General features: G+C 40.0%; 3 protein-coding genes across 7 annotated transcripts; 2 read left to right on the top strand and 1 right to left on the bottom strand.

Annotated features, from left to right (window-relative positions):
• Positions 1–288: 288 nt before the first annotated feature.
• Positions 289–13,069, bottom strand: si:ch211-63p21.2 (FH1/FH2 domain-containing protein 1). Of its 4 annotated transcripts, XM_034230338.1 has the most exons (11): positions 8,254–8,290; positions 7,483–7,617; positions 4,895–5,913; positions 4,192–4,332; positions 3,821–4,003; positions 2,912–3,031; positions 2,675–2,836; positions 1,899–2,146; positions 1,404–1,626; positions 747–855; positions 289–674 (listed from the first exon to the last, which is right to left on the bottom strand). In XM_034230338.1, the coding sequence occupies exons 3-11, from the start codon at positions 5,399–5,401 to the stop codon at positions 646–648; spliced, it is 1,722 nt and encodes a 573-aa protein (XP_034086229.1). In that variant the 5' UTR covers positions 5,402–5,913; positions 7,483–7,617; positions 8,254–8,290; the 3' UTR covers positions 289–645. The 4 variants fall into 4 exon arrangements, with proteins under 4 accessions (XP_034086229.1, XP_034086232.1, XP_034086230.1 ...); XM_034230341.1 differs by lacking the exons at positions 4,895–5,913; positions 8,254–8,290 and adding an exon at positions 12,966–13,069; XM_034230339.1 differs by lacking the exon at positions 4,895–5,913 and having other exon boundaries at positions 8,214–8,263.
• Positions 9,386–15,756, top strand: si:ch211-63p21.1. 2 transcript variants are annotated; one of them, XM_034230344.1, is made up of 7 exons: positions 9,386–9,635; positions 10,271–10,372; positions 11,398–11,487; positions 11,683–11,757; positions 12,832–12,902; positions 12,993–13,164; positions 14,394–15,756. In XM_034230344.1, the coding sequence occupies exons 2-7, from the start codon at positions 10,304–10,306 to the stop codon at positions 14,604–14,606; spliced, it is 690 nt and encodes a 229-aa protein (XP_034086235.1). In that variant the 5' UTR covers positions 9,386–9,635; positions 10,271–10,303; the 3' UTR covers positions 14,607–15,756. The 2 variants fall into 2 exon arrangements, with proteins under 2 accessions (XP_034086235.1, XP_034086234.1); XM_034230343.1 differs by having other exon boundaries at positions 9,427–9,635; positions 10,268–10,372.
• Positions 15,757–16,534: 778 nt separating this feature from the next.
• Positions 16,535–22,837, top strand: LOC117555513. Its single transcript, XM_034230390.1, has 9 exons — positions 16,535–16,569; positions 17,586–17,635; positions 19,844–20,046; positions 20,217–20,328; positions 20,720–20,868; positions 21,030–21,083; positions 21,801–21,854; positions 22,266–22,325; positions 22,686–22,837. Exons 3-9 carry the CDS (start codon positions 19,845–19,847, stop codon positions 22,835–22,837), a joined length of 783 nt encoding a protein of 260 aa, XP_034086281.1. The 5' UTR covers positions 16,535–16,569; positions 17,586–17,635; position 19,844.

The following is a 22,837-nucleotide window of genomic DNA, read 5'->3' as shown; positions in this document are numbered from 1 at the left end:
TATGCTGAATGTGTTCAAAAGGTTTCACCGTCCGACCAGAAATACATTTCTTGTTAAAAAGAGCTATACAAATAGAGCTTTATTATTATTATTATTATTATTAATAATAATATTATATTGAGCGCAAGACTCATGCCCCTTATTTTTTTCTTAGGTTTAAAAAGTTATTATCTATGTTTTTATGTATTTAACAGAGACAAAGATGCAGTATTCAGACAGGAACACATTTAAATATAATGTGACATTATGTACAATCCTGATATGCTGGACAGTTATACATTGAGCAGATTTAGTTTTTTGAGGCTTTATTTTTGTCAAAATGCTTACTTTGCCCTTGTGTTTTTTAATCAGAATCAGAATCGGTTTTATTATCAAGTAGGTTAACACATACGAGGAATTTGCTTTGGTATAAATGGTGCATACAAAGACACAGAATGAATAAGTACTATTCATACACATTTCAAAACAGATTTAGCATAATTTCTTTAAAATGGATAAATACTGTATTGAATGTGAAATGAACCGTACTGCTAAACAAAACTGTGTGGCAAAAAAGTCACTTTTAACAACAATGTCATAAATAACAATTACAAACAACTTGGTTCGAACATAGTGACTGAACATCTCTAAAGTGTATCAGCAGGGTCACCACTTCATTTTCCGTGAGAATGGACCTGAGGAGTAAACAAAAGTGGGTTCAGCATGATTTCATAGATAAAGATGGTAAGAAACAGTATTTTAAGTACCTGTGATGTCAGTGATCTTCCTGCGGTTTCGAGGCAAACTGGAATCCAGTCTCAGGTTGAAATCAGGTGTTTTCAGAACTTCCTCCAGTTTACACTGCTCTTCATTTTCCTGTTTGATCAACATACACCGGGTTAACAACAGTTGTGTAAAGTACTTTTACTCAAGTACTTAAGTTACATTTGATGCTACTTTATACTTCTACTCCACTACACTTACAAGGGAAATTATGTAATTTAACCCAACTACATTTATCACAACAGCTTTATTTTCAACAAAATGCATCTCTAAAAATTAAACTGGAGGACTAACTCTTTAACTCACAAAAGATTAAAAAATATAGTTTACAAAAGTCAATCAGAACTTTGCTTGTCTACAACAGTAAAATGCTACTTGATGCAACAATATTATCTCGAAATGTCACATATATAAGTATATTCACAAATAAAGCACAATGATTACTTGTTATACTTTAAGTACATTTAGCTGATAATACTTTTGTACTTTCACTTTAGTAAGAATTGGAAAGCAGGACTTTTAACAGTATTTTGACAATAATACCAATGTAACTAAGTAAAGCACCTGAACACTTATTTCGCCACTGTTTGACAAAACCAGTTTGAAAAGTGCTTCACTTTTAAAGCATGTGAAATAAAAACCTCTGCTGGAGTTTGTTGGCGTTTCCTCCGGCCTACAGGCGTGTTAGGGCCTGGGCTCTCTGATCCACTTTTCTGGCATTCCCTCTCTCGCTGCATGAGGACGGCCTGTCTTGTACTCCTGTACTCCAAGGAGAAGTTACTGATGGTTTTACAGAAGTCCTCCGCCTTCGTGTCTCTCACCATAGCTCGGGAGTAGCCCAGGAATAAGAGGAAAGAGTGGAACCTGAGGAACACAGAACGTATTACTGAACAACAGCAGGAAGTAAAACGAATGACAGAGCATGGCCTAGCTATGTCTAAAAAATGTACTCTTGGTTAATTAAGGTGAAATCTACAATTGCAAAGAGACAAATTGTCGTAAACTAAAATCCCAAATGTGTATTGATGCTTTCTTTTCTGAAATGGGAGCAAACCAGCTCAAACTCTTATAATATATTTAGATTCCAAAATGCTCTTAGCAGCAAAAATGTTTTAAAAAATGTACTCGCATCACACCTGTTGATGACCCGCCGATGGACGGCCTTCAGGACCTTCAGCCTTTCCTCGCACTCTTTAAAAATATTTGGCAGCCGGTGACGAAGCGAGCCCTCTGAGGCCAAAGCATCACTTCCTCCTCCTCTATTCTTCTCATTTCTATCTTTTGTCTTCTTCTCTGCCTTGTCTAAAATCTTTAGCTGTTCCCATGATGCTTTGCACAGGGCCTCCAGCTGGGAGAGGTTGGACTGCACTAGGGAGTAGTCGAACTGCAGAAGAAAGGGGAACGTTTGAGATACTTGCACTTGATTATTTCCATGTTATGCTACTTTGTACTTCTACCCAACTTCAAGTCAGAGGTAAATAGTGTACTTTTACTCCACTACATTTATGTAATACCTTTAGTTACTTTAAATATTTTGATAAATGATGTGAAATATAATCAACACTTAAATCAGACTTTAGTTCCACCTGGAGTAAATTCACAAACTACCCTGCAGTACAGTATGCAAAGTCATTCAAACTAGCTGCACCTTTACCAGCTTTGAGAACACTTTAATGCATCAATAATTATAATCAAAACATATCATATATATATCATTCTGAAATGGACCAATCTGCACAATGACTACTTTTGCTTTTGGTACTTTAATTATATTTTGATGCTAATACTTTTGTACTTGAGTAACATTTTGATTGCAGGTCTTGTACTTGGAACAGAGTATTCCTACACTGGCACTTCTCCCACCTCTGCACACAGGAGATAAACACACACACATATAGGCCCAAATACGCACCTTGCCAGCTTTAGTAACAGCAGTGATGTCCGAGTAGAGGTCAGAGGATTGTGGGTAAAGTTGCAACAGTAACACGCAGACGTGAAGCAGAAGAGGTTGGCGAGTGTACGTGTCCCTCACCTGGGAAAGCTTCCCCAGGTAACTCAGCTCAAAACCACGGGCCTTAGGATATGAAAATAAGTTGTGAGAATTTTACAAGTGGATTAAAGACGAATAACAACAATTGGAGCCACCCACCTTGCATCCATTGAGAAAGTTTCCAATCGCTAACACGGTTGCTAGAATACATCTGAAGGTCTGGCTGGCTGCAAGCTGCTCCATGGCCAACTTCAGATGGAAGAGAGGCTCAGCAACTTCCTGTCACGATACGCACAATGTGATGATTCAGAGTAGGTGGTGTGTTTGGTTTTACTGGATGCCTATTGCGATTAACATTGTCATGATGGTATTGTCGATGATGTATCAAGTGTAGGTGGCTCCATTGTAGCATGCCAATCTCTGAACCAATCGTCTATCATCGCAGTGACACAGGTAAGCATCAGGGTGGCAAAAGCCAATATTTCAACGGGTTCCAGCTTAGTCATCACTACCTGTGCCAAGGCGTACTTCACTGTGTGCCAGTCATTTTTCATAGTCCAATAATCAACTTGAGATAGAAGAATAAAGTTTGTCTTAATACCCATTGGCCATTGTTTGACGACAATTAAGCATAGAATTGGCATAGATTGGGCAACTATACAACCAAATTATTTCACACGTGGTCAGTTTGCTAGCTAATTATAAGCTAAATTGTTATCAAACAATGGCCACTGGGTAGCGAGATTGCATTTCAGCCAATGCCTTCTGCCGATTTTTTCTCCAAAGTGTCTTTTAAGCTTAACTCAACCAAAGCCAACTCCAATGTGATTTGTCAACTGAACAAAACAGGATTGTTCGGTAACAAAAAAAGTGTTCAGATCCATAATTAGTTTAAAGAGAGTACATCATGCTAACTACCTAGATCTTGATACATTTTCAAACATAAATGCAAGAGTGTTTTCATGATGGGGTTGAAAAACGACATTTCTCTTAACAAAAAGCTTTTATTTTGTACATTTGAAATGTCAAAACTAATTTCTGTCCCATGCTCATTTCCCTTTTACTTACCCTTTCTAACGAGTCGTAGTCCAGCGCAAAGGCCCACAGCTGAAGCCTGGAGTTCAGATGTGGTATTTCCCCCAAAGTGAGCAGGCAGAGCTCGGCGGGGGCCAGAGGCGAGTGGGGGTTCAGGGCCTTGGCCTCCTTGATCAGACTCAGCTCCTCTTCTGTTGGGATTAGCTCTTTAAGCCGCTGTATCAGAAGGGAATGTGGAAAGAGATTATAAACCATACTGCAGGACTATTCAGGACCCAGCTCAGGTTTCATTTAGCCGTTATAAATGTATGGTGAGGGCAACAAATAGCCTATCCAACTTTAAAGGTTAAACAAAATGCCGAAGCTCGAATTCTGCAGGACATGAACTCTGCTGTACTGTATACCTGAACGTCGTCTCTGTCCAGCACACTGCCGTCCATGCTGTAGATGGCAGGGGGGAGGAGGCGGGGAGGGGGGAGGCTGCTCAGAGCGATGGTTATGATGTTACTCCTCTTCATCCCCAACACTGAAACTGATGGCTGCTTCTGTGTTAGGGTATACAAAAAGACACGAGACAGATGTAAAGATACTGTACTATACACATCATGTTAAAAGTTTATATTAGGGTTGCATTTTGCACCCCGTGCTTTAATACCTTTAATTCAATTTAATTTAAATACATGTCTACTGAGTCACTATCTATTTCAAAATGAGCTAACACATTGGGGATTTACCCATGGCCTACTGATTATAAAGCCCTTGCATTTTCAGCATTACTAGACTGTATATAGGCTTTAAGAGTATTACAAACAACATTCCTGGGGAAAATGATCTTTTTAACTCTGACAATGAACCAATAGCGGCCATACTGTAGGTGCTCCCTAACAAAATGGTGGTCTTTGTGATCATAAGTTCATAACCATATCAGTTTTGCCACTTCAACCTTCAATCTTAAGACTGATAATTGAGGCAGAACCTTAGTAAATGGGGTAAAACTGTGGTTGCTTTTAGTTTATTCCGGCAATGCAAAAATGTAGAAAACATGTTTGTTAGCCCAATCCCGCTTTATTCATTCCTTTAGACATTATCCCGTCCAGAGGATCTTACCTGCCTCCCAAAAGCCACATTAAAAGTGGTGCTGCTGCCCTTAGATTCAAACAGGTACTCCAGTCGGTTTGTATCCAAATGCACCGGCTCGAGCCCGGCCCAAATAGTCTGAGTCCCGAAGCGCGTCATCCTGGGAAGTGGAGCTAAACTCGGCAGTTCCCTCCAGTGGAGCTTCAAGGTACGAGATTTGGTGGATGCACCTTTATGGGAGGTCAAAGGTGGAGGAGGGGGAGGAAGAGGAGGGGGTGCTGGAGGGGCTTGGAGGCAACCCGTCGATAATTCATTGGTGGAATTGGATCCCTCGTCTTCGGTACTGTCTTCCTCGTCCCAGAGGTCTGAGAAATCCAAGGTGTTGAGGCAAAGACGTACAGCTGGTTTTCCGAATGAACCCCAGGATTGGTCGAAATCCAATGTCAGGGGGTTATCCTTGGTTTGGTCTGATTCCTTCATTGGTCTTTCAACGCTGTCTGTGACTACAAGAAAAGTTCTGTTGATATTTTCAAGCATTACCCCAACAAACCAGGGTATGACTCCTGTTTTGTGCTTGAGAAAAAAGTAGTCTCCTTCCTCATTTTGGATAAAAACAAGGCCTTTTTGGATCAGATTAATTTGCTTCGTTGTTATGTTCCACACAGCAGCTCTTCCTCTCACTGTGCGAACAGTACTCCCCTCAGACGTTGTGTATCTACATCTGAATGTCTGTTGATGCTCAGTTTCACTTCAAGCGCATAACTCACGCACGACCAAATCACAATCTTCGTACCACCTTTGGGTGTTCTCGCTGCACCGTACCCTGCAATTGCCTCGGCTGCAGTGATTGTCCTTTAGGGGCGAGCCAAATCTGCCGCTTTGATCCAAAAATCCATTGTGACCTCGGTCCATGGGAAAGAATTCATGTGAGTTGATGGTTTGTGTTTTCATATCAAATCTGATGAGAAAATCCAAAGAACGCCTTTCTGTAGCACTTCTGCAATATCCAAATCATGTTCTTTCACCTTCATCTCTTTCTGATTCTGGTTCTGTGACAGGGAGTGAATTTTGGAACGCAAAAAGAGAGAGAGAGAAGTACATTTGTCCGTTGGAGATCACTCTTGGTTTATTTGAGTTGCACCCTTTCCCTTAATTTCCTTATCGAGCCTGCATCTCCTGTTTGTATTGCTACTTGTGTATACACAAACGTCTCTATCTGCCTCTGAAGATCTGTCCCTTCCCTCCTCTCCTGCCTCCCCCTTCTCCCCTGGGAACGCATAAAAGAGCACGATTGCCCAAATTCTCCCCTGCATCCCATGTTTTTATTACATGATCCCTTTGAGGATGACACATCAGCATGCAGTAATGCATTCATCACAGCTGCCTTGACGGAAAAAAGTACACATGCATACTAAATTGGTCATTATGCAACGTTGAAGACATTTTCTTTTAGTAAAGCATTAGCATGTAGAGTAGCGATTGCAATATATCCAAGCATAACTGGGCGAAACAATGTAAGGGAAAACATTGTGAAAACGTCCGGGTGTCTGCTGAATCACATGCAGTGTTCAGTTATGTTCACAGGGGTCATTTGCATGGTCCACATGCAGCTATAATGAGGATCCCTCCCTCGGACATTAGGTCGCCCCTAATTACACGTAATCTTGTTGAGTGCAGCAGCAGGGCTCATGGGACATTCAGGCCAAAATTAGCTCTATTTGGCAAGCCAAGCTCCTATTTACATTCATTTATATGTACATTGAATACTGTTTTACAAACTGGTCGTTTGCTTGTGCCACAAACCTGAAACCAATAGAACAGCTACAAGAGAGCTATCAAGGTGTTTGACAGAAAGCCACATTCATTCCACCACTGTACCTAGAAAAACACAATTTCTTGAGTTTTGACAATTTTAAGTCTTTTAAAATGTGCTTTTTTTTATAAATGTTTACATGGACTGCCCCCCTCTCATCCACAAAAAACACACTGGACGCTGCACTAGGTCAGAAACCAGAGGAGACTGTGAAGTCCACTGCAGACGGACCACTTTTGGACAAAATGGCCTCTCCATTAAAGGCAGCTCATTGTGGAATAGCCTCCCAACTGAGACACGGGATTGTCCCACTCTCAATAGTTTTAAAGGTCAACTCAAAGAATGGTGGTGTCTCCTCTTGCACTTTATATGTCGTAGCTGCTACATTGTACTGCCATGTGGTAAATGCTTGTATAGGCTGCTCATGTTCTTTCTGCATATCATGTATTTATTTTTGCCATGTATATAACTGTCATGTTCATAAATGTTATATGTGAGGGACTACGGATGGAAATTAGCTAAATGCTAAAATCCGGCTCATTTTAAAGTGTTCATCAATGTGCACTGTCCCGGTTCAAATAAACGATTAAATGAAAATGTATCAACAGTACTTCCAAGCATGCTTCAAAAAAGGAATTCAAAAAGTATATTTCAGCCAACATGTTCTTCAATTCATTGCAAACGATGACTGTGCTATGAACGAGATCTTTAATTAAATTGTAACCACACAATTCCCACCTTTAAATGTGAACTATTTTACTCTCAGCAATTTAACTTCTAATTTTCTTGAAAGACAATGACATACCAGTGTACACATTCATTGTAAGAATGCAGTGGTGGTTTTGAGCGGGGAAGGTATGTACGTGGGCCGCCTCCTTTGGACCTGATGATTGGTGGGTTCACAAAACCACTTTCAGATCATGGACCTGGGGCGAGAACACTGACAAAAGAAGACAAACAAGTTGAGCATTTCAGATAGTCGGTTATGCAAGTCTGGAATTTAAGCTGTTAGTAGATATTGTAAATATGCATGGCTGAAACACAGTATTAACTTACATGATACTCATCTAAAGGTTACTATTAATTAGTGCTGTCAAAATTATCGCGTTAACGGCGGTAATTAATTTTTTGAATTAATTGCGTTAAAATATTTAACGCATTTAACGCATGTGCAGAATGGCCCGCCCCATACGTGCCACCAGTGGCAGCGCCAGGGTATGGCTGGGGTAGGCTACACCATGGGCTACACCCATACCAAGAAATGGCTTAGCCCCACCATGACAAATGATGTTAAAGTAAGCAAAATAAAGTCTGCCAACTCGCGCGGAGTATATTGCACAGACAGCAGTTAGTAAGATTGATTTCAGTAGCCACGGTTTTGAAAACTTTTGTCACGTAGTGATCGTCTTCTCAATAGAACATCTTTGATAACGGCGTGGTGTTGTTGCAGGAAGTCCCGACGAAGAATACTTTTGCTGTAGTACAGGGGTGCACATAACTGGTACGCAGGTTATGTGTGTAATCTGAAATGCGTACCGTCACTTGTGTCACAAAGCGCATTTGCGTACCGACGTACTTGTGAAGCTTTTCCAGAAGGCGGTTAGATCACCGGACGACAGAGTCGGTCTCCGTGTGCACAGACAGGGCTGCTGTTAACGTCGGTCTGTACAACGGAATTGTGCCAAAACTACGCCAACCGGCTGCGGAGGGAGACTCCCCCCCCCCCTTCACTGGAAAACTGCGCTAAAACAGCTGATCGTTCACACTCTGTGGTCACTCCACTAGCCGCCGCCCCCCCCCTCTGTCGACTTTCCTGAAGTACTCCCCCCGTTGATAGAAATCAACACGTAATGAATTAAGACCACGGTTTGATGATTGATAGGTGTGTGGGTTGTCTTTCATTTTGACACGCAGAAAAATGTTATAATAAACATAGATACTGTATGTTAAATGGATATATCCGCCTTCTTTCATTTATCTTTCCATTCCCACAACAATATACATAAATAAATGGCATATTTTGGACATAGTTCGAATGGTTATTAATCATGATTAATTAATTTTTAAGCTGTGATTAATCTGATTAAAAATTGTAATCGTTTGACAGCCCTACTATTAATATATAAACAGTTTAGTTGTGTCCCATAGCAGAATAATCCAATTATGATGGTATGATTTATAATTGATACTGTTTGCCTGCAGTAAATAAATATGTATTAGAGTTCCCCTGTTCTATATTTTGGATCAATTATTTTCTGTTTGAATACTGTCTAAAAAAACTTGAAACGTGTTTTAGTTATAGTTTTTTGTTGCCAGAAACATCACATAAAGCCATGCATGCATATGTTATGTGGGATTATGTGGGATATGAAGGATTTAAATTAGGATTATGTAGATATATATAGACATACATATGTTATTTATCCCAAATTGGGAAATTGTTTTGTCACAACAGCAGTCAATGTACAAGAATTTCAACTTTTCCTAAAGATTGAATAGAATACAAATAAACATAAAACAATATACATGTTCTCAGTAGAAAATATATATATAATAGTAGTAGTAGTAGTAGTAGTAATGTTTACCACTTTTGGTCAAGTTAAAGAACTGCCTGAATATAGGACTGCATGCATTCAGTATATCCTCCTACTGACTTTTTTAAAACATCGTCTTTTATTTCGAAAGTCTCGACCGGAAGTCCCTCCTGCCGCTATCCGCGCTCCCGCGTTGCTTTGGGAACATTCGGTATCCCCGTGTGCGCGCTTGGTTTTCATCACACAGAGGATTTTCTACAATGTCAAACATTCACCATCTGCGCGAAGTCATGGCTTCTTTTACGCGAAATGATGAGAGGCATCGCCGCGTGCTGCTGCTCATCCTCTAAACACAGAAGTCCATTCACTTTTTTATTTATTAATGCATTTATTATTCCATGTTCCTGGACGGGATGCGTTAGAGGTAAAACGGGATACTCTGTTCTTTTTTGTTGTCGCTTAGAACATTAAGATTGTCTTCACCATGCCTGTGCGTAAAATCATAATGTTGTGATTTTTAAAATATCATTTGAAAATGAAAACATGATCTCTTGATATTGACAGTATATTTTCCCCCCTCGCATCTTTATCGGAAAAGTTGTCAGGCTCTTACATTGACTGTCGTAGACTATTACGTAATGTGAGTGCAGACAGATTACAGTGAGGTTGTTTGCGTAAAGCATCATCTGTACACCACTGTAACACCAAGATGAAAACAAAACAAAAATAATCTTTTTGCTTCACTTTAAGGACAAATAAGTGTCTACCATTACGATATAGGAATTGTAGGAATATATATTCTATATTATCAATCAATTTGTTTTAATTTATCAATCAATAATAAAGCCATAACTGAGGATGTATGTGCTTCTTAGTGCCTAAATAGAAAGTCAATGAGAATAAACTAGAACTGGCTTTGTATAATTAATTGGTATAACATAATTCTGATTGGATCTTCATGACATGATTTTACAAATAATATCCAGTCATTAGTCAAAATGTTTTGCTAACATGTTAGAGAGGCCTATAACTGACTCTGTTGTTGTTGTGCCGCAGCAGGTCTATGTGAGTGTGTGAGCTGGGTCAGAGGTTATGCTGCGGAGGGAATCTGACTCCCGTGGTCTCTTTTCCTCGGGAGAGACGTCTGACAATGACTGTGTGGTGAGGTCATTTATTTATACCTGTCAAGTTCATTTACATTGGGAATCTGTTGAAGGTACTGTATATAAAATCAGAATCACATTTTGATCCGTGATATTGAGACTTATATTTTACCTTTAAGCTGAGTGCCATCTAGTTCTGTTATATTGGAGAGAAGTTATATATCTCACACATAACAAACTAGATTGATTGATATCCCTACAGCTTGATGGAAAAGGTTGTTTTGATTTTAGGGTGAACCGTCCCTTTAAGGGGATAATGTGGCAAAAAGAATATGTTTGCAAATTCAACAGCAATGTCTCTTTCAAGGAATCATGACCTGGATAATCAACAGAGTTTTCTGTGAGCTGTTTGAAGTAGGAAATATTTTATTTCCACCCAAGTAACCCTGCCAATCGTATCACGGTGCAGAAGGACATTAATGTTTACGTTTCCTGTTGTCACAAGCTTCTTGTAGTTTTCTAAGTATATTCCCGCTTTTTAAAATATATATTTGTTTGCACTTTTAAGCCAAGTGCAATATAATTGTAGTTACTTCAATCTGAGAGAAAGCAGCACCTCTACGGCTGATATCAACACCAAACTCACTAACAATCCAGATAAACAGCTTTTGGCGGTGTCCCTTTAAAAAATACAATACAGTGAATCCAACTTTAACATCCAATAAATGGCCACCACTTTGTATTTAATTATATCTCTGATGTTCTTTGACTGAATCATATGAATTAATCAGCTTTCATAACTCAAATGTCTGGCAGTGCCAGTCAACTCCTCCACTTTTGAGCAGTTTAAAATGCGAGTAGGTGGAGAAGGTTAAAAAGCCAGGAATCACATCACGTAGCCACCAACACGGAAGCATTTATAAAAATACATTTGCTGTCTCCATGTAACTTCTAAATGATACCGATCTACTTCTCACTGTTTTCCTTTAACTTACTTTGTAAACAGGTTTCTGGCTAACGGATAAAGGGACAAGAAGCTTCTCATAAGGTTGTCAATCCTCTCTGTGTTTGTCTGTGTCTCAGATGGGGGCGAGTTGTGGAGAGGTGGATGTAGCGTGTCAGTGCGAGGTCGGTCCCTGTACACTTTATCCAGAAGCACACACACCTACGCCGGTGAGTGCTCAGGCTCACCACTTAAGAGTCTGTGGCCGTCGACTGTTTCTCCATCTTTAATAGTGCTTTAAATACATACCTCTTACCTGCTGCTGACCTCTATCTCGCACTGCCTTTGTGTTCTTTACTGTATGTTTAAAAGGCACTGGTATATGTCTTTAAATCAATCATATATTCTTCACTTTTTGTTTTCAGGACACACGCCTATGTGAACACTGTGGAAAGAACAGAGTCATGATAATCAGGTACTCCGAGGGATACGGAACGGAGGTAATGTGTGTTTCTTTTGACATGCGTGTGCGTGTAACTATTTATTTCAGACATTTTCAGACCTTTATGTGTCTGAATATATTTATGTTACATTTTCATTTAGCAGGCAGCTATGGTTTCAAGGTTGCATCATGTGAGGCATACGTGAGGCATTTATGTTCCCTGCCCCAAAAAAACAACAACTCAGCAGACAAAATATTTTACATACATAATACAATCTATTCCTGAACTAGATTGTATGACACTTGTGCTTCCACTGTTTTATTTAAAGTAACAGTTTAACATTTTTTGTTTGTGTAATATGAAGCTACAGCTATAGGGACTGAAATGGGCTTAGCCACGAAAGACTACATAACCCTCTGGTTAAAAGAGCATAATCAAAAGAGAGATACAGTGTTAATTGAGCATTAGAGTTCTTGGTAGGTATTTTTATTACATGTTTTACTTTATCATTTTTAGGCTAGTTGTTACCCCTTCTGTGCAGTCTTTATGCTAAGCTAAGCTAACTGTCCTGCAGCCAAAATGATAAGGTGATAAGAAAAAATGTTTGCTTAAAATAGTGCTCTAAGATACTTCGACACATCAACAATTGTAGCGTTGGGCTGTCACGATATCATATTTTCACTACACGATTATCATGACTCAGTCTTTGTATTTACGAATCAAAATAAAATCCGTAGGAAGTGCCAGATTCGGTGTCTCTAAACTCATTAGTCATGTGTTGAGGAGTCAGCGGATTCATGCATAATAAAAATGGTGATTATAAAAAAGTGACGCATGAGTACACGCACTCACACAAATGCCATCATCAAGTGTTGTTATTTTTGGTTTACAGAAAGTGGCGGTCAGTGATGATTCACTTTTACTCATCTGGGTTTCATCGAAAGACGACAAAATAAAAGCCCCAAAACTGTAGATGTGGTGGTTGAATTGATCCATAATTAGTGCTTGTGATACTTTACCCAACGTCATTAAATTAGCATATCATAAGTTTAACATGAATGTATTTTTTAAAACTGTCATTTTTGTCCCATACTTGATATTCTAGTTGTTAAATGTGTCATTCCTGTGCAGGAGGAGTGTGTGTTGTCAGACCCTCAGGGGGAGAGTGATGCAGATGCTGATATAGAGGACACAGATTGCAGGTTTGATATGCACACACACTTTCATATCCACACACAGTACATCTTTGCTTGTAGTTCTCTGACCTTGTGCCTTTAACCTGATTGGTTCAGACTGCAGGAGCCAGGTTCTCTGCAGCGAATCAGCTCGCGCAGACGAAAGCGTCCACGGGTAGCGCGGCAAGACACCACGGAGAGCGAGGACGACGGGGGGCGGAGCCACCAAACACACCGCTGGAACCTCAGGCTCAGCCCTGACAGAGCAGACAGCCGGACCATACTGGAGGTAGAAAACACAGCAATGTGAATTCTAATTAGTCGTGTTTCTGTACATCTGTTCACCAAATTATACAACACAACACAGAGGTTTGAGAAAAGAGATATTGTCACAGCTGTAGATTCAGCTTTTAAACAGGGTTGCAGTGACAATATCCCATAGACTTTCCCTATTTGGATCAATTAAAGGAGACATACATTGCTCAAATGTATGGTGATAATATTTGTTGGGGTTTCAACAAGAACATATTTGAATGGTTAAATGTTGAAAAAACACATTCTTTTTCTCATACTGTCCATCTGAATATACCTGTATTTACCCTCTATCTGAAACACTCAGTTTTAGCGCCTGTCTCTTTAAGACCCCCAAAAAACGGATTGATCAGCGTTTTTCAGGTCTTCCAAACTGTCTCAAATCGAATTATAGAGTCCTACAATATGTGATATGTGATGATAACTTACTGTACTTATAAACATGTAATGTACACCAATGGCTTCTTGGTACTTTTTTTGTAATTTGTGTGATTTATTTCCTCTTTCTTAGCAGATTAGAATAAGTCAAACAGAAGTGGCAGGAGTTTATCTGGATGGATGGAAATTAGCACTGAATGAGCACTTTAACAGAATGGGAAATAAGTTGTTTCAGCTTGTTTACCATATATGTTATTGTTGTTATTGTTATTATCATCATGTGTCGCTTTCCACCTTCTTCTCCAGTAGGACTCAGATGAGGGTGTTGCACTTTTCTTTTCTTTTTCTTTTCCTTATACATGTGATGTTTTGGTGTTTTGTTTCTTTCCGTTAACCGTCAAGTGGGAAATACGTTTTTTTTTTGTGTGTGTTTCTCTTAGTATCCTAAGATACTGTTATGTGTGGCTGTGAAAAAAAAAAAAATATATATTATTATGAAGGGCAGACCATCTATTTGTATTTATTTGTTTTTTTTAGAAAGGGGCAGGTCACATAAGATTATATTCTTCTCCCTGCTCCTTTTCGCTAAATGGTAGAGTCATGTTTTGTGGCAATTATTGTACATTTGGTTTTGCGTACCATGAGCGGGACAAATAAAAATGAAATGAAATATCACCACTGCTGAGGAATCACTGAACTAGTGCTGAAAACAATTGGACTCTTTTGATTATCACAACAATATATTTGTGTCAGTAGCCCTTTGAAATGTGCATTGTGTTTTAAGCTTTTCCCCCCTACAATAACAACTCTCACATCTTTGTCTTCCAGGAGAGCATATCACAGGTCAGGCCACTGGTCATCTGCCGGCCGAACGTCGAGAGGCAACAGACTCCGGGCGAACTTCCCCGAGGCTCCAAATGTCTGATGTCTCTTTGGCCAGCTTCCCTCTCTCTCCCTCTCACCCTCCTCCTCCTGCTGCCTCTCTCCCTCTCTCTCGTCATTGTGATCGTGTCTTTCCTTCTGCCGTGGGCTCGCGCTTGACCTCACCTTTCTGTTTCAAGAGAATGATTACATTACAGAAAAACCTACCGCCAACTCAGAAAAGGCAGTGAATGGCACAACATGGGCACACAAACATGGTGCTTTAGAAATGAAATCGACTTTTGGGTGTAGTTGGCCTTTTGGCTACATTCAATCCAGAAAAGCACGGGGTAAAATACTTTCATTCTGAGCCACTTTAGGTACATTTACAGCAGAATCTGTTTCTGACGCAAACGATAAACTCAGTGCTTTCTTTTGCCACATGAAAATCCCACCTTCCGTGTCACTTTCTCACCCCCTCGTTTGTAAAAATAGACCTCTCGTCTCGCTCCTTGTAATAACGAGCCACGGGAGTGATAAGCGGGGAGGGAAGGGTTTCATGGCTGCACAGGTAGATTATAAAGGGAGTCATTAGGAACATAGGAACAAGATGATGCTGCTGAACTATGCAAATGGTATGTTCCTACTGCAACATCTCCTATTTCTTTGGCACTACCATCACCTTCTTGACCCTTTACCTTTTCTCTTTGAAATACAGGGAGTTATGGTTCTAAAATTGAGCATGACCCCATCTTAAAAAGCAATAGCAGATGAGATCTGATATCATTTTTGAAACGATGGCTTAAGTGTTATTTTACTTAAAAACAGGTGGATCCTCTTTCTTCTTTCTGGCTGTACTTTTGTGTTTCCTTGTAAAATAAGCTGACCTCAAAAGAAAACGTGATGGGATCTTAATTATGTTATTTAAACACTTAAAACACAGTCTTACCGTTGATTGCTATTGTGTTTGATAATGTTTATGTTATATCTATATTTATGAGTTATTATTTAAGAAGAAATTGACAATCAGTCACACTACTTTTTCAAGATGAAATTATTGGAAAACCTGTGGCATTTCTGTACTGTATATGTTTAAAGTTATGTTGTTATTGTATGTATTTAAACTTCATACCAAAGTAGATTTGCTTGCATCCTTGTAGAGAAATATGAAATCCCAATTAAGATCAGGTATGAGCTCATTTGATTGGTGTTCAACAACCGTTTATCCAGCATTTAATGTTGCCTGTTTTAGCCGGGTTATCTGTGTGATCACCTCTGTGTTCTTTGAGCCATAGAAATTCAATAAAACTAAATTGTATTTTGACAAAAAGAGCTTCCTGTGTGTATATAACAGCAGTGTGAAACAGCAGGGTAGTAATTTTGAGCTACAATTTGTCTTTACAGATTTTATAAGAAAAATCGAGCTCATTCCAATAGAAAATGACGTCCACACAACATTCGTGTTAGGTGAAGAAGGATTCAGTTAAAAAAAACAACAGTTTGATAAATACACTGACATCTGAATAAAACACCCACACAAAACATGGCCCCATTGTGTAAAGGCCTTTAATTGGTAAGATTTAGAGATGCTAGTAGAAATACCCGAGGTCAGAGCAAAGGTTAGGATCTCGGTCTTTATCCTCAACTAAGCTAGCATAGCATACCCAGATAGCAAAAGATATTAATTCAACATTGGATTTTGGTTAGATTGGTTATTTTTGGTTGAGGTTGAAAAATCAATGTTGATTCGATGTGTTTTTACAAATACCATTTCAACGTTTGAAAAAATGTTGTTGAATCAATGTAATATAGATGCCGGTTTTTCAACGTTGAAATTCCCTACATTGAATTGACATTGTTTCAACGTGTGGCGCTATCCCCTCTCGGGCGAGATCATGATCCAGCGTCGGAGGCGGGGTCTGGTTCTTTCCTATGAGAGCTGCTGTGCATGAAGACAAAATGGCCCAAGTTTTGAGAGAGCGAAACGTCACAGATTACCCGTCATGCCTGTTGCACGTTGCACGTTGCACTTAATCTTGAAAGCACGTTGGTCACGTGAAAGAGCGAAAGAGGGTGTGGAGGAAGGCAGGCAGTTCAGTTGTCGTCAAGCCGCCTGAAGAGAAGAGACAGATATCACAAATCGGTAAGAAATGTAACGTGACCGTTGTGCATGCCTACTCTATATGTTCACCTCAGTTACACCCTGTTATGTTTTTTTAGGCTATTCAGAGCGCAAAAGTGGGAACTAATTACTTATAATAATATATATCATCAACGAATTTAACGTCGTTCATCCCATGACGCAGTTGATATTTTATTGCCCTGACTAGCACCTAGCTAACGCAGCGCTAGCTAACATAATCTGACATTAAACTCTACCATCCTACAGAAATTACATAAAGTGTCCACTGATGCAGTCAAGCTAAAGCATTATTTAGGATATTTGGGTGAAATTGTGCATATTTTTTGTTATAATATAGCCTATATCATAAATTAATTAAACAGTTCATCGCATGACGCAGTTGATATTTTCTTGCCCTGGCTAGCACCTAGCTAACGCAGCAGATACACTAGCTAACACAATCTGACATTAAACTCTACCATCCTACTAGGGATGCCAGCGATTAATCTATTATTCGTTACAGTCTCCATAATCGAAGATTATTTTTAAAATTCGATTTTATTTATATATTTTTTTATTATTTATGTTTTTTTGTTTTTTTTCTGGCTTAGTTTCAACCAAAATATAGACTAATAATAGTAATAGTATTAATAATTGTAAATGGCCATTGGTCACAACACCAGTTTTGACTGTAAAACTTGGAGGAAGCCAGCAGCGCAGACTGCTGCTGCAGCTTGCTACACACCGACCCCGCCGATTTTGATCATGGTCAGTTTCTGGCATCCCTACATCCTACAGAAATTACATCAAAGTTGGTCTGATACAGTCAAGCTAAAGCATCATATAGGATATTTGGGTAAAATGTATGTCCTAGGGGTCCTGGACTCCTGGTTGAAGACCCATGGAATAAAACGTGTAATTCTAGGGAATTTCGTCAGTACAGTTATATTTGCATTGCACCAGGAGGCTGATATATATTTGTACTGTTAGTTTATGCATACTGATTTTTAATCTGCTTTGTTTTCCTCCATTTTCAGGATTATACTACAAGACGAGTCAAGGGGATCACTGCAATACACAAGGCCAAGTAAAGTAATTATAGCAGTGCCACCTCTCTTTACCTAAGATGGCTTCTTATTGGTCTAAAAGACGTAGAGTCATCAGAACTGTAAGGGACATGGAGAAAGATATCCTTAAGGAATACGAGGAAACTCTTTATAATAACAAGTCACATTTAGACCCCTGTGTGAATAGGGAACCACCCTTCAGAATCTCACACGTTTCCCAACTAGATACACCACTAGCTTCCCATGTACACATGGAAAATGATCATACTGATGGTAGTTTAGCTGGAGATGATGACGTTGAATCAGATCATGTACAAATGGGAAATGATCATACTGATGGTAGTGTGGCTGGGAATGTTGATTCAGATTCTGACTCCGACAGCCATGACGAGCATCAGCCTAGTCAGGATCTGCTTATGAGGAGCCTAAGATATTGGGCAACATCCTACTCAATCAATCTGGTTGCTTTGTCTGCTCTGCTGTCCATCTTAAAGCTTTTTCACCCTATGCTCCCTAAGGATGGAAGAACTCTGCTTAGAACACAACATGATGTTGCAACCACTCAAATGCAAGGTGGCGAGTACTACCATTTTGGATTGGTGCAAGGGATACTTTCACGATTGAAATGTTTGAGTTTACCAGTGAGCCTCAGAACTCTTACTTTACAGTTCAACATAGATGGTCTCCCTCTCTTTAAGAGTTCAAGACTTCAATTCTGGCCTATACTTGCAATTCTGAAATGTGATTATACTAAGTCCCCATTTATTGTCGGTATCTTTTGTGCTTTAAGCAAGCCCAAGTGTGTTGTTGAGTATCTGCAGCAATTTATTAGCGACCTTAAAAATGTACTGGCTAATGGCGTTGTTCATAATGGTAACCGATTGAAAGTACTGGTTTCCTCATTTGTGTGTGATGCTCCAGCCAGAGCCTACGTTAAGAATATCAAGTCACATAATGGCTATTCAGGGTGTGACAAGTGTGATCAACATGGTGTGTGGAGGAAGAAAATGACTTATCCTGAAACAAATGTCAGGCTCAGGACAGACTCAAGTTATTGTGATATGATTGATGAAGAACATCACTTGAAACAGACACTCAGTCCTTTAACAGGGACAGTAAAGATGGTTTCTTCATTCCCAATAGATTATATGCACCTCTGTTGTCTTGGTGTGATGAGAAAACTGTTGAATATGTGGTTAAAGGGCAATCTAGCCACTAGGCTTCCTTCACAAACTGTTAACAGTATATCAAGCAAACTGCTGGGGTTACATTCCCACACCCCTTGTGAATTCAATCGCAAGCCAAGGGGTTTGAATGAGCTGGATCGTTGGAAAGCTACAGAGCTCCGATCCTTCATACTGTACTGGGGCCCTGTAGTTCTGAAGGATTGCCTTCCCAGTGAGATTTATGACAACTTTATGTTGTTTTCAGTGGCCATGTATTTGTTTTTGTCTCCTGGAATTTCTGGCCAAAAGGTTGAATTAGCGCATAGATTGATGATTTCCTTTGTGGAACACTTTGGACAGTTGTATGGCAGGGATCAGATTGTGTTCAGTGTACACCAGCTTATACATTTAGCCGATGAATACAAACAATTTGGACCTTTAGATAATGTTTCAGGATTCCCTTTTGAGAATTATCTTGGCCAAATAAAGCATCTTTTACGCAAGCCACACCAACCTCTACAACAGGTGGTCAAAAGGTTGTCAGAACAGCCACGTTGTGAGGTTCCATTACCAACAGATGAACCAGTCTTACAGAAAATCCACACTGATGGTCCACTCCCTCAACATTTCGGTGTTGCTGTACAGTACACAAAGGTCTCCAGTAGTCGTTTTACTTTGTCTACAAAGCAGGGGGATAATTGTATTGAGGTGGGACATAGTATTGCAGTAGTGCAGAATATAGTCCAGGAAGAAGATGAGGTATATGTGATCTACAAAAGGTTCAGACACCAAGAATCATATTACACTTATCCCTGCGAGTCCTCATGCATAGGTACATACAAGGTTAGAGAGTTGTGTGACAATATCGGGGTTGGTAAACTTGGATGTATCAAACGTAAATGTGTTCTGTATCCAGAGTCAGAAGGAAATGGCCTCATAGCTATTCCAATAGCTCATATGCAGTAGCATACCGCTCATACTGCTGGGCGAGTAAATGACATCTTATGATTTATGAGCAGGTTTTTTTTTAATCATTTACATTATTTCCTTTATTGTATACAGAATGGAAAGGGAGGTGGTGCTTTGGGCCGTTGTACTTTTTCCAAATGGCGGAGCTGCAACAGTTCTTGCCAGCTGGTTCAGTCTAAAGGAAGGTAAATTGTTATGGCCCCCAAAAAACATGTATTTGAAGGCCCTTAAAGAACACATGACGGCCCATAAAGGATGGACCACATATGCGAATGTCCGGCTCTTGATTACTTGTGGTAAGTAGTCACTGCATTACTATTGTCTATTTTCAAGTATATAGGTATCCACACGTTTTATGGATGGCAGTTTGAATGTGTGTGGTGCCATACCACATATGACATATGTGTCACAAGTGAGACTAGTCAGTAAAATGTCATCCTATTATTTTATGCTTTTTCTTTTACAGACTCATTGGAAAAGGCCAAACGATACGAAGAAAAGTATGTGAATACTGGATGTCCAACCACTGATCTGAGCTCTGAGGACGAAGCAGGTGCACGTGGGAAAAGAAGAGTAAGGTACAGTTGAATTCCTGTAGGAGGTCAGGTTCCATGTCTGGCCTGACTTTAACCCTTATCAAACAACGTCGCATTGATAAGAACCAGTATGCGTGCATAGGCAGGAACCAAAAGAACCCAACCGCTCATAAGATGCAATGGAAAAGTGGTCACAGCACTCCCAGTGTGGAGGAAGCAGGCTTAGGATGTTTACTTTGATCGCTCCCTCTTGAAATATATAATCCTTGGTTTCTGTGTAAACAATAAGTAAAAACCCCACCTCCAGTCCTGTGATAGACTAGTGTCATCTCTGTGTACCTGTACGTCAAGCGGCCTCATTCTACAGAAATGGGCCATGGGGCAAATTAGTTCAATTAATGGGAATGTTGAATGTTTCATTTTTATTTTCCAGACCAAATCCTGTGTACATGGAGTCAGATGGGGAGTCAGAAACCAGCTGTGTGAAGAGAAGATTTGCCAAGCCACCTGATGTTCATTGTCCTACAGTGCTCCCAGAATCCAGCCAGTACCCCTCAGGACCAACCCCAAATGCAAGCAGTGGTATGTCATTACTTATTAAAATGGCAGGAACAATATGTAATTGCATGTGAGCTTTAATTTACAAGCATTTAGTTCCTCCAACAATACATTCAAACATCAGTCATGTGATATGTGTTCAAAAGTTACAGCATCCATTATTACTGTCTTTTGTTCCCTTTTAGCCTCTGGAGGAAGCCACTCGGAGGATGTTCTGTCAATTCACCAGGCTGACAATGGTAAGTGAACCACTTCACACTAGGGATCGACCGATATGGCTTTTTCAAGGCCGATACCGATTATTAGTAATCAACGAGACCGATAACCGATATTTGGAACCGATATACATTTGCAGTAATATCAGAAAATCTTGGTCTCAAAATGTAGAATAACACAAACTCCAACACAACTTCTTTGAAATGCCTTTTTATGTTTGCTGAACTTTTCAACATCTTAAAACTGGTTTCCTCTCTGTACCCTGAGTAAAGTCAATGAAATAGAAATAAAATGAAAACTACTAAAACTTGTTCTGAACTTCTGATATTTGAGTCTCACTCATTTAGTAGTCCCAATTCAGCAGCACCAGATTGTGGTGCAGAAAGCAGAGTTGCTGCGAGGCTCCACTAGCAATCCCCCCCCTCACAGTTTATCCGCTGCGAGACGCTACCCTGTGTAACTGGGAAACTGATAGAATTGGATCGGGACATTGCTTGTGTACAGAGTGGTGACTGCAACCAGAGAAACGGCCGCATCAGATCCAAAGTTTTATCGGCAATTTGATTTAAAAAAAAAAAAAAAAAAAAGGCCGATAGCGATAATCTGTAAAATGCGGAATATCGGTCTGGATAATCGGTCGACCCCTACTTCACACTACTACCTCCGGGCGGACAGTATGTAAATGTGCTTTGTCCGAGTTACAGCATTCATAGTTCATGTTGTGTGTTCTCTCATTGTAGGCTTTTGTGGAAGCTATTTGGCGGAGTTGGACCAGGACCACTGTAATGATGTAAGTAAACTAATGGTGTAAAAGTCAGGCACATTCATGTGGCTGCCGATGACAATTTCAGGACACCGGAAATATGACCCAATGTTTCAGTCTCTCCGAAACGTTGGTCATATTTTCTGTATCCTGAATAAATTGTCATCGGCAGCCACTTGAGTGCACCCCTCGTTATGAAGTAGACTAATAGGCTATTATGTCTTTTATCTTTGGATCACAGGAATTATCAGCACCTTAGGTGGGAAACTATTCTTTAATTACTCACTCTGTAGCCAAGTGTGTTCATCCCTCAGGTCTCCTTTATCTAAAGTTGGAAAGTAACTATATGGGGCTAGCTAGGTGCAATTGCTATATGGTGCTCATGGATAACAACTTTAATAGTGCTCATTTGCCTTATTTAGTTATTTCTCTCTTTTTCTAGGATTGCCAACATATAACTCCAGCCCCTACCACGCTATGCCATTAGAGAAAGCAAGGAATGGTATGCATTTCTCATCTTAAATGTTGTTTTTTTTTTGGAAAATTCCCAAATTCATGTTCAATATAAAGAATGAATAGCAGCTCAGTGGCCTCGTGGTTAGTGTCCGCCCTGAGATTGGGAGGTTGTGAGTTTGATCGCCGACCGAGTCATACCAATGACTGTTAAAAATGGTACCCGATATCTCCCTGCTTGGCACTCAGTATCAAGGGTTGGATTGGGTTAAGTCCCTGCGACATACTAGCATCATGTCCAGGGGGTGTACTTGTACATCATGCTGCGGAAACAGGATATCGGCTCCTATGGGCCAATGGTTCTCATGGCTTACTTATAAACAATTAATAATGGTGTCTTGTCTTTTAGACGGCGGTGCCAGCTATGCACATGGCTCAAGATTAGCTGACTTCAGCGCACTGGGCTTGGCTCACCTGACCCCGCAGCACCCATCCCACCCCCTTCAGCTCCAGAAACACCACGGGGGAGATTATATGGAGAGGAATCAAGCAGAGTGTTGA

This window comes from Gymnodraco acuticeps, unplaced genomic scaffold (genome assembly GCF_902827175.1).
Source record: "Gymnodraco acuticeps unplaced genomic scaffold, fGymAcu1.1, whole genome shotgun sequence".
Classification (NCBI taxonomy): domain Eukaryota; kingdom Metazoa; phylum Chordata; class Actinopteri; order Perciformes; family Bathydraconidae; genus Gymnodraco; species Gymnodraco acuticeps.
The sequence above is the reverse complement of the archived record's forward strand: the minus strand, read 5'-3'. Positions and strand labels throughout refer to the sequence as shown.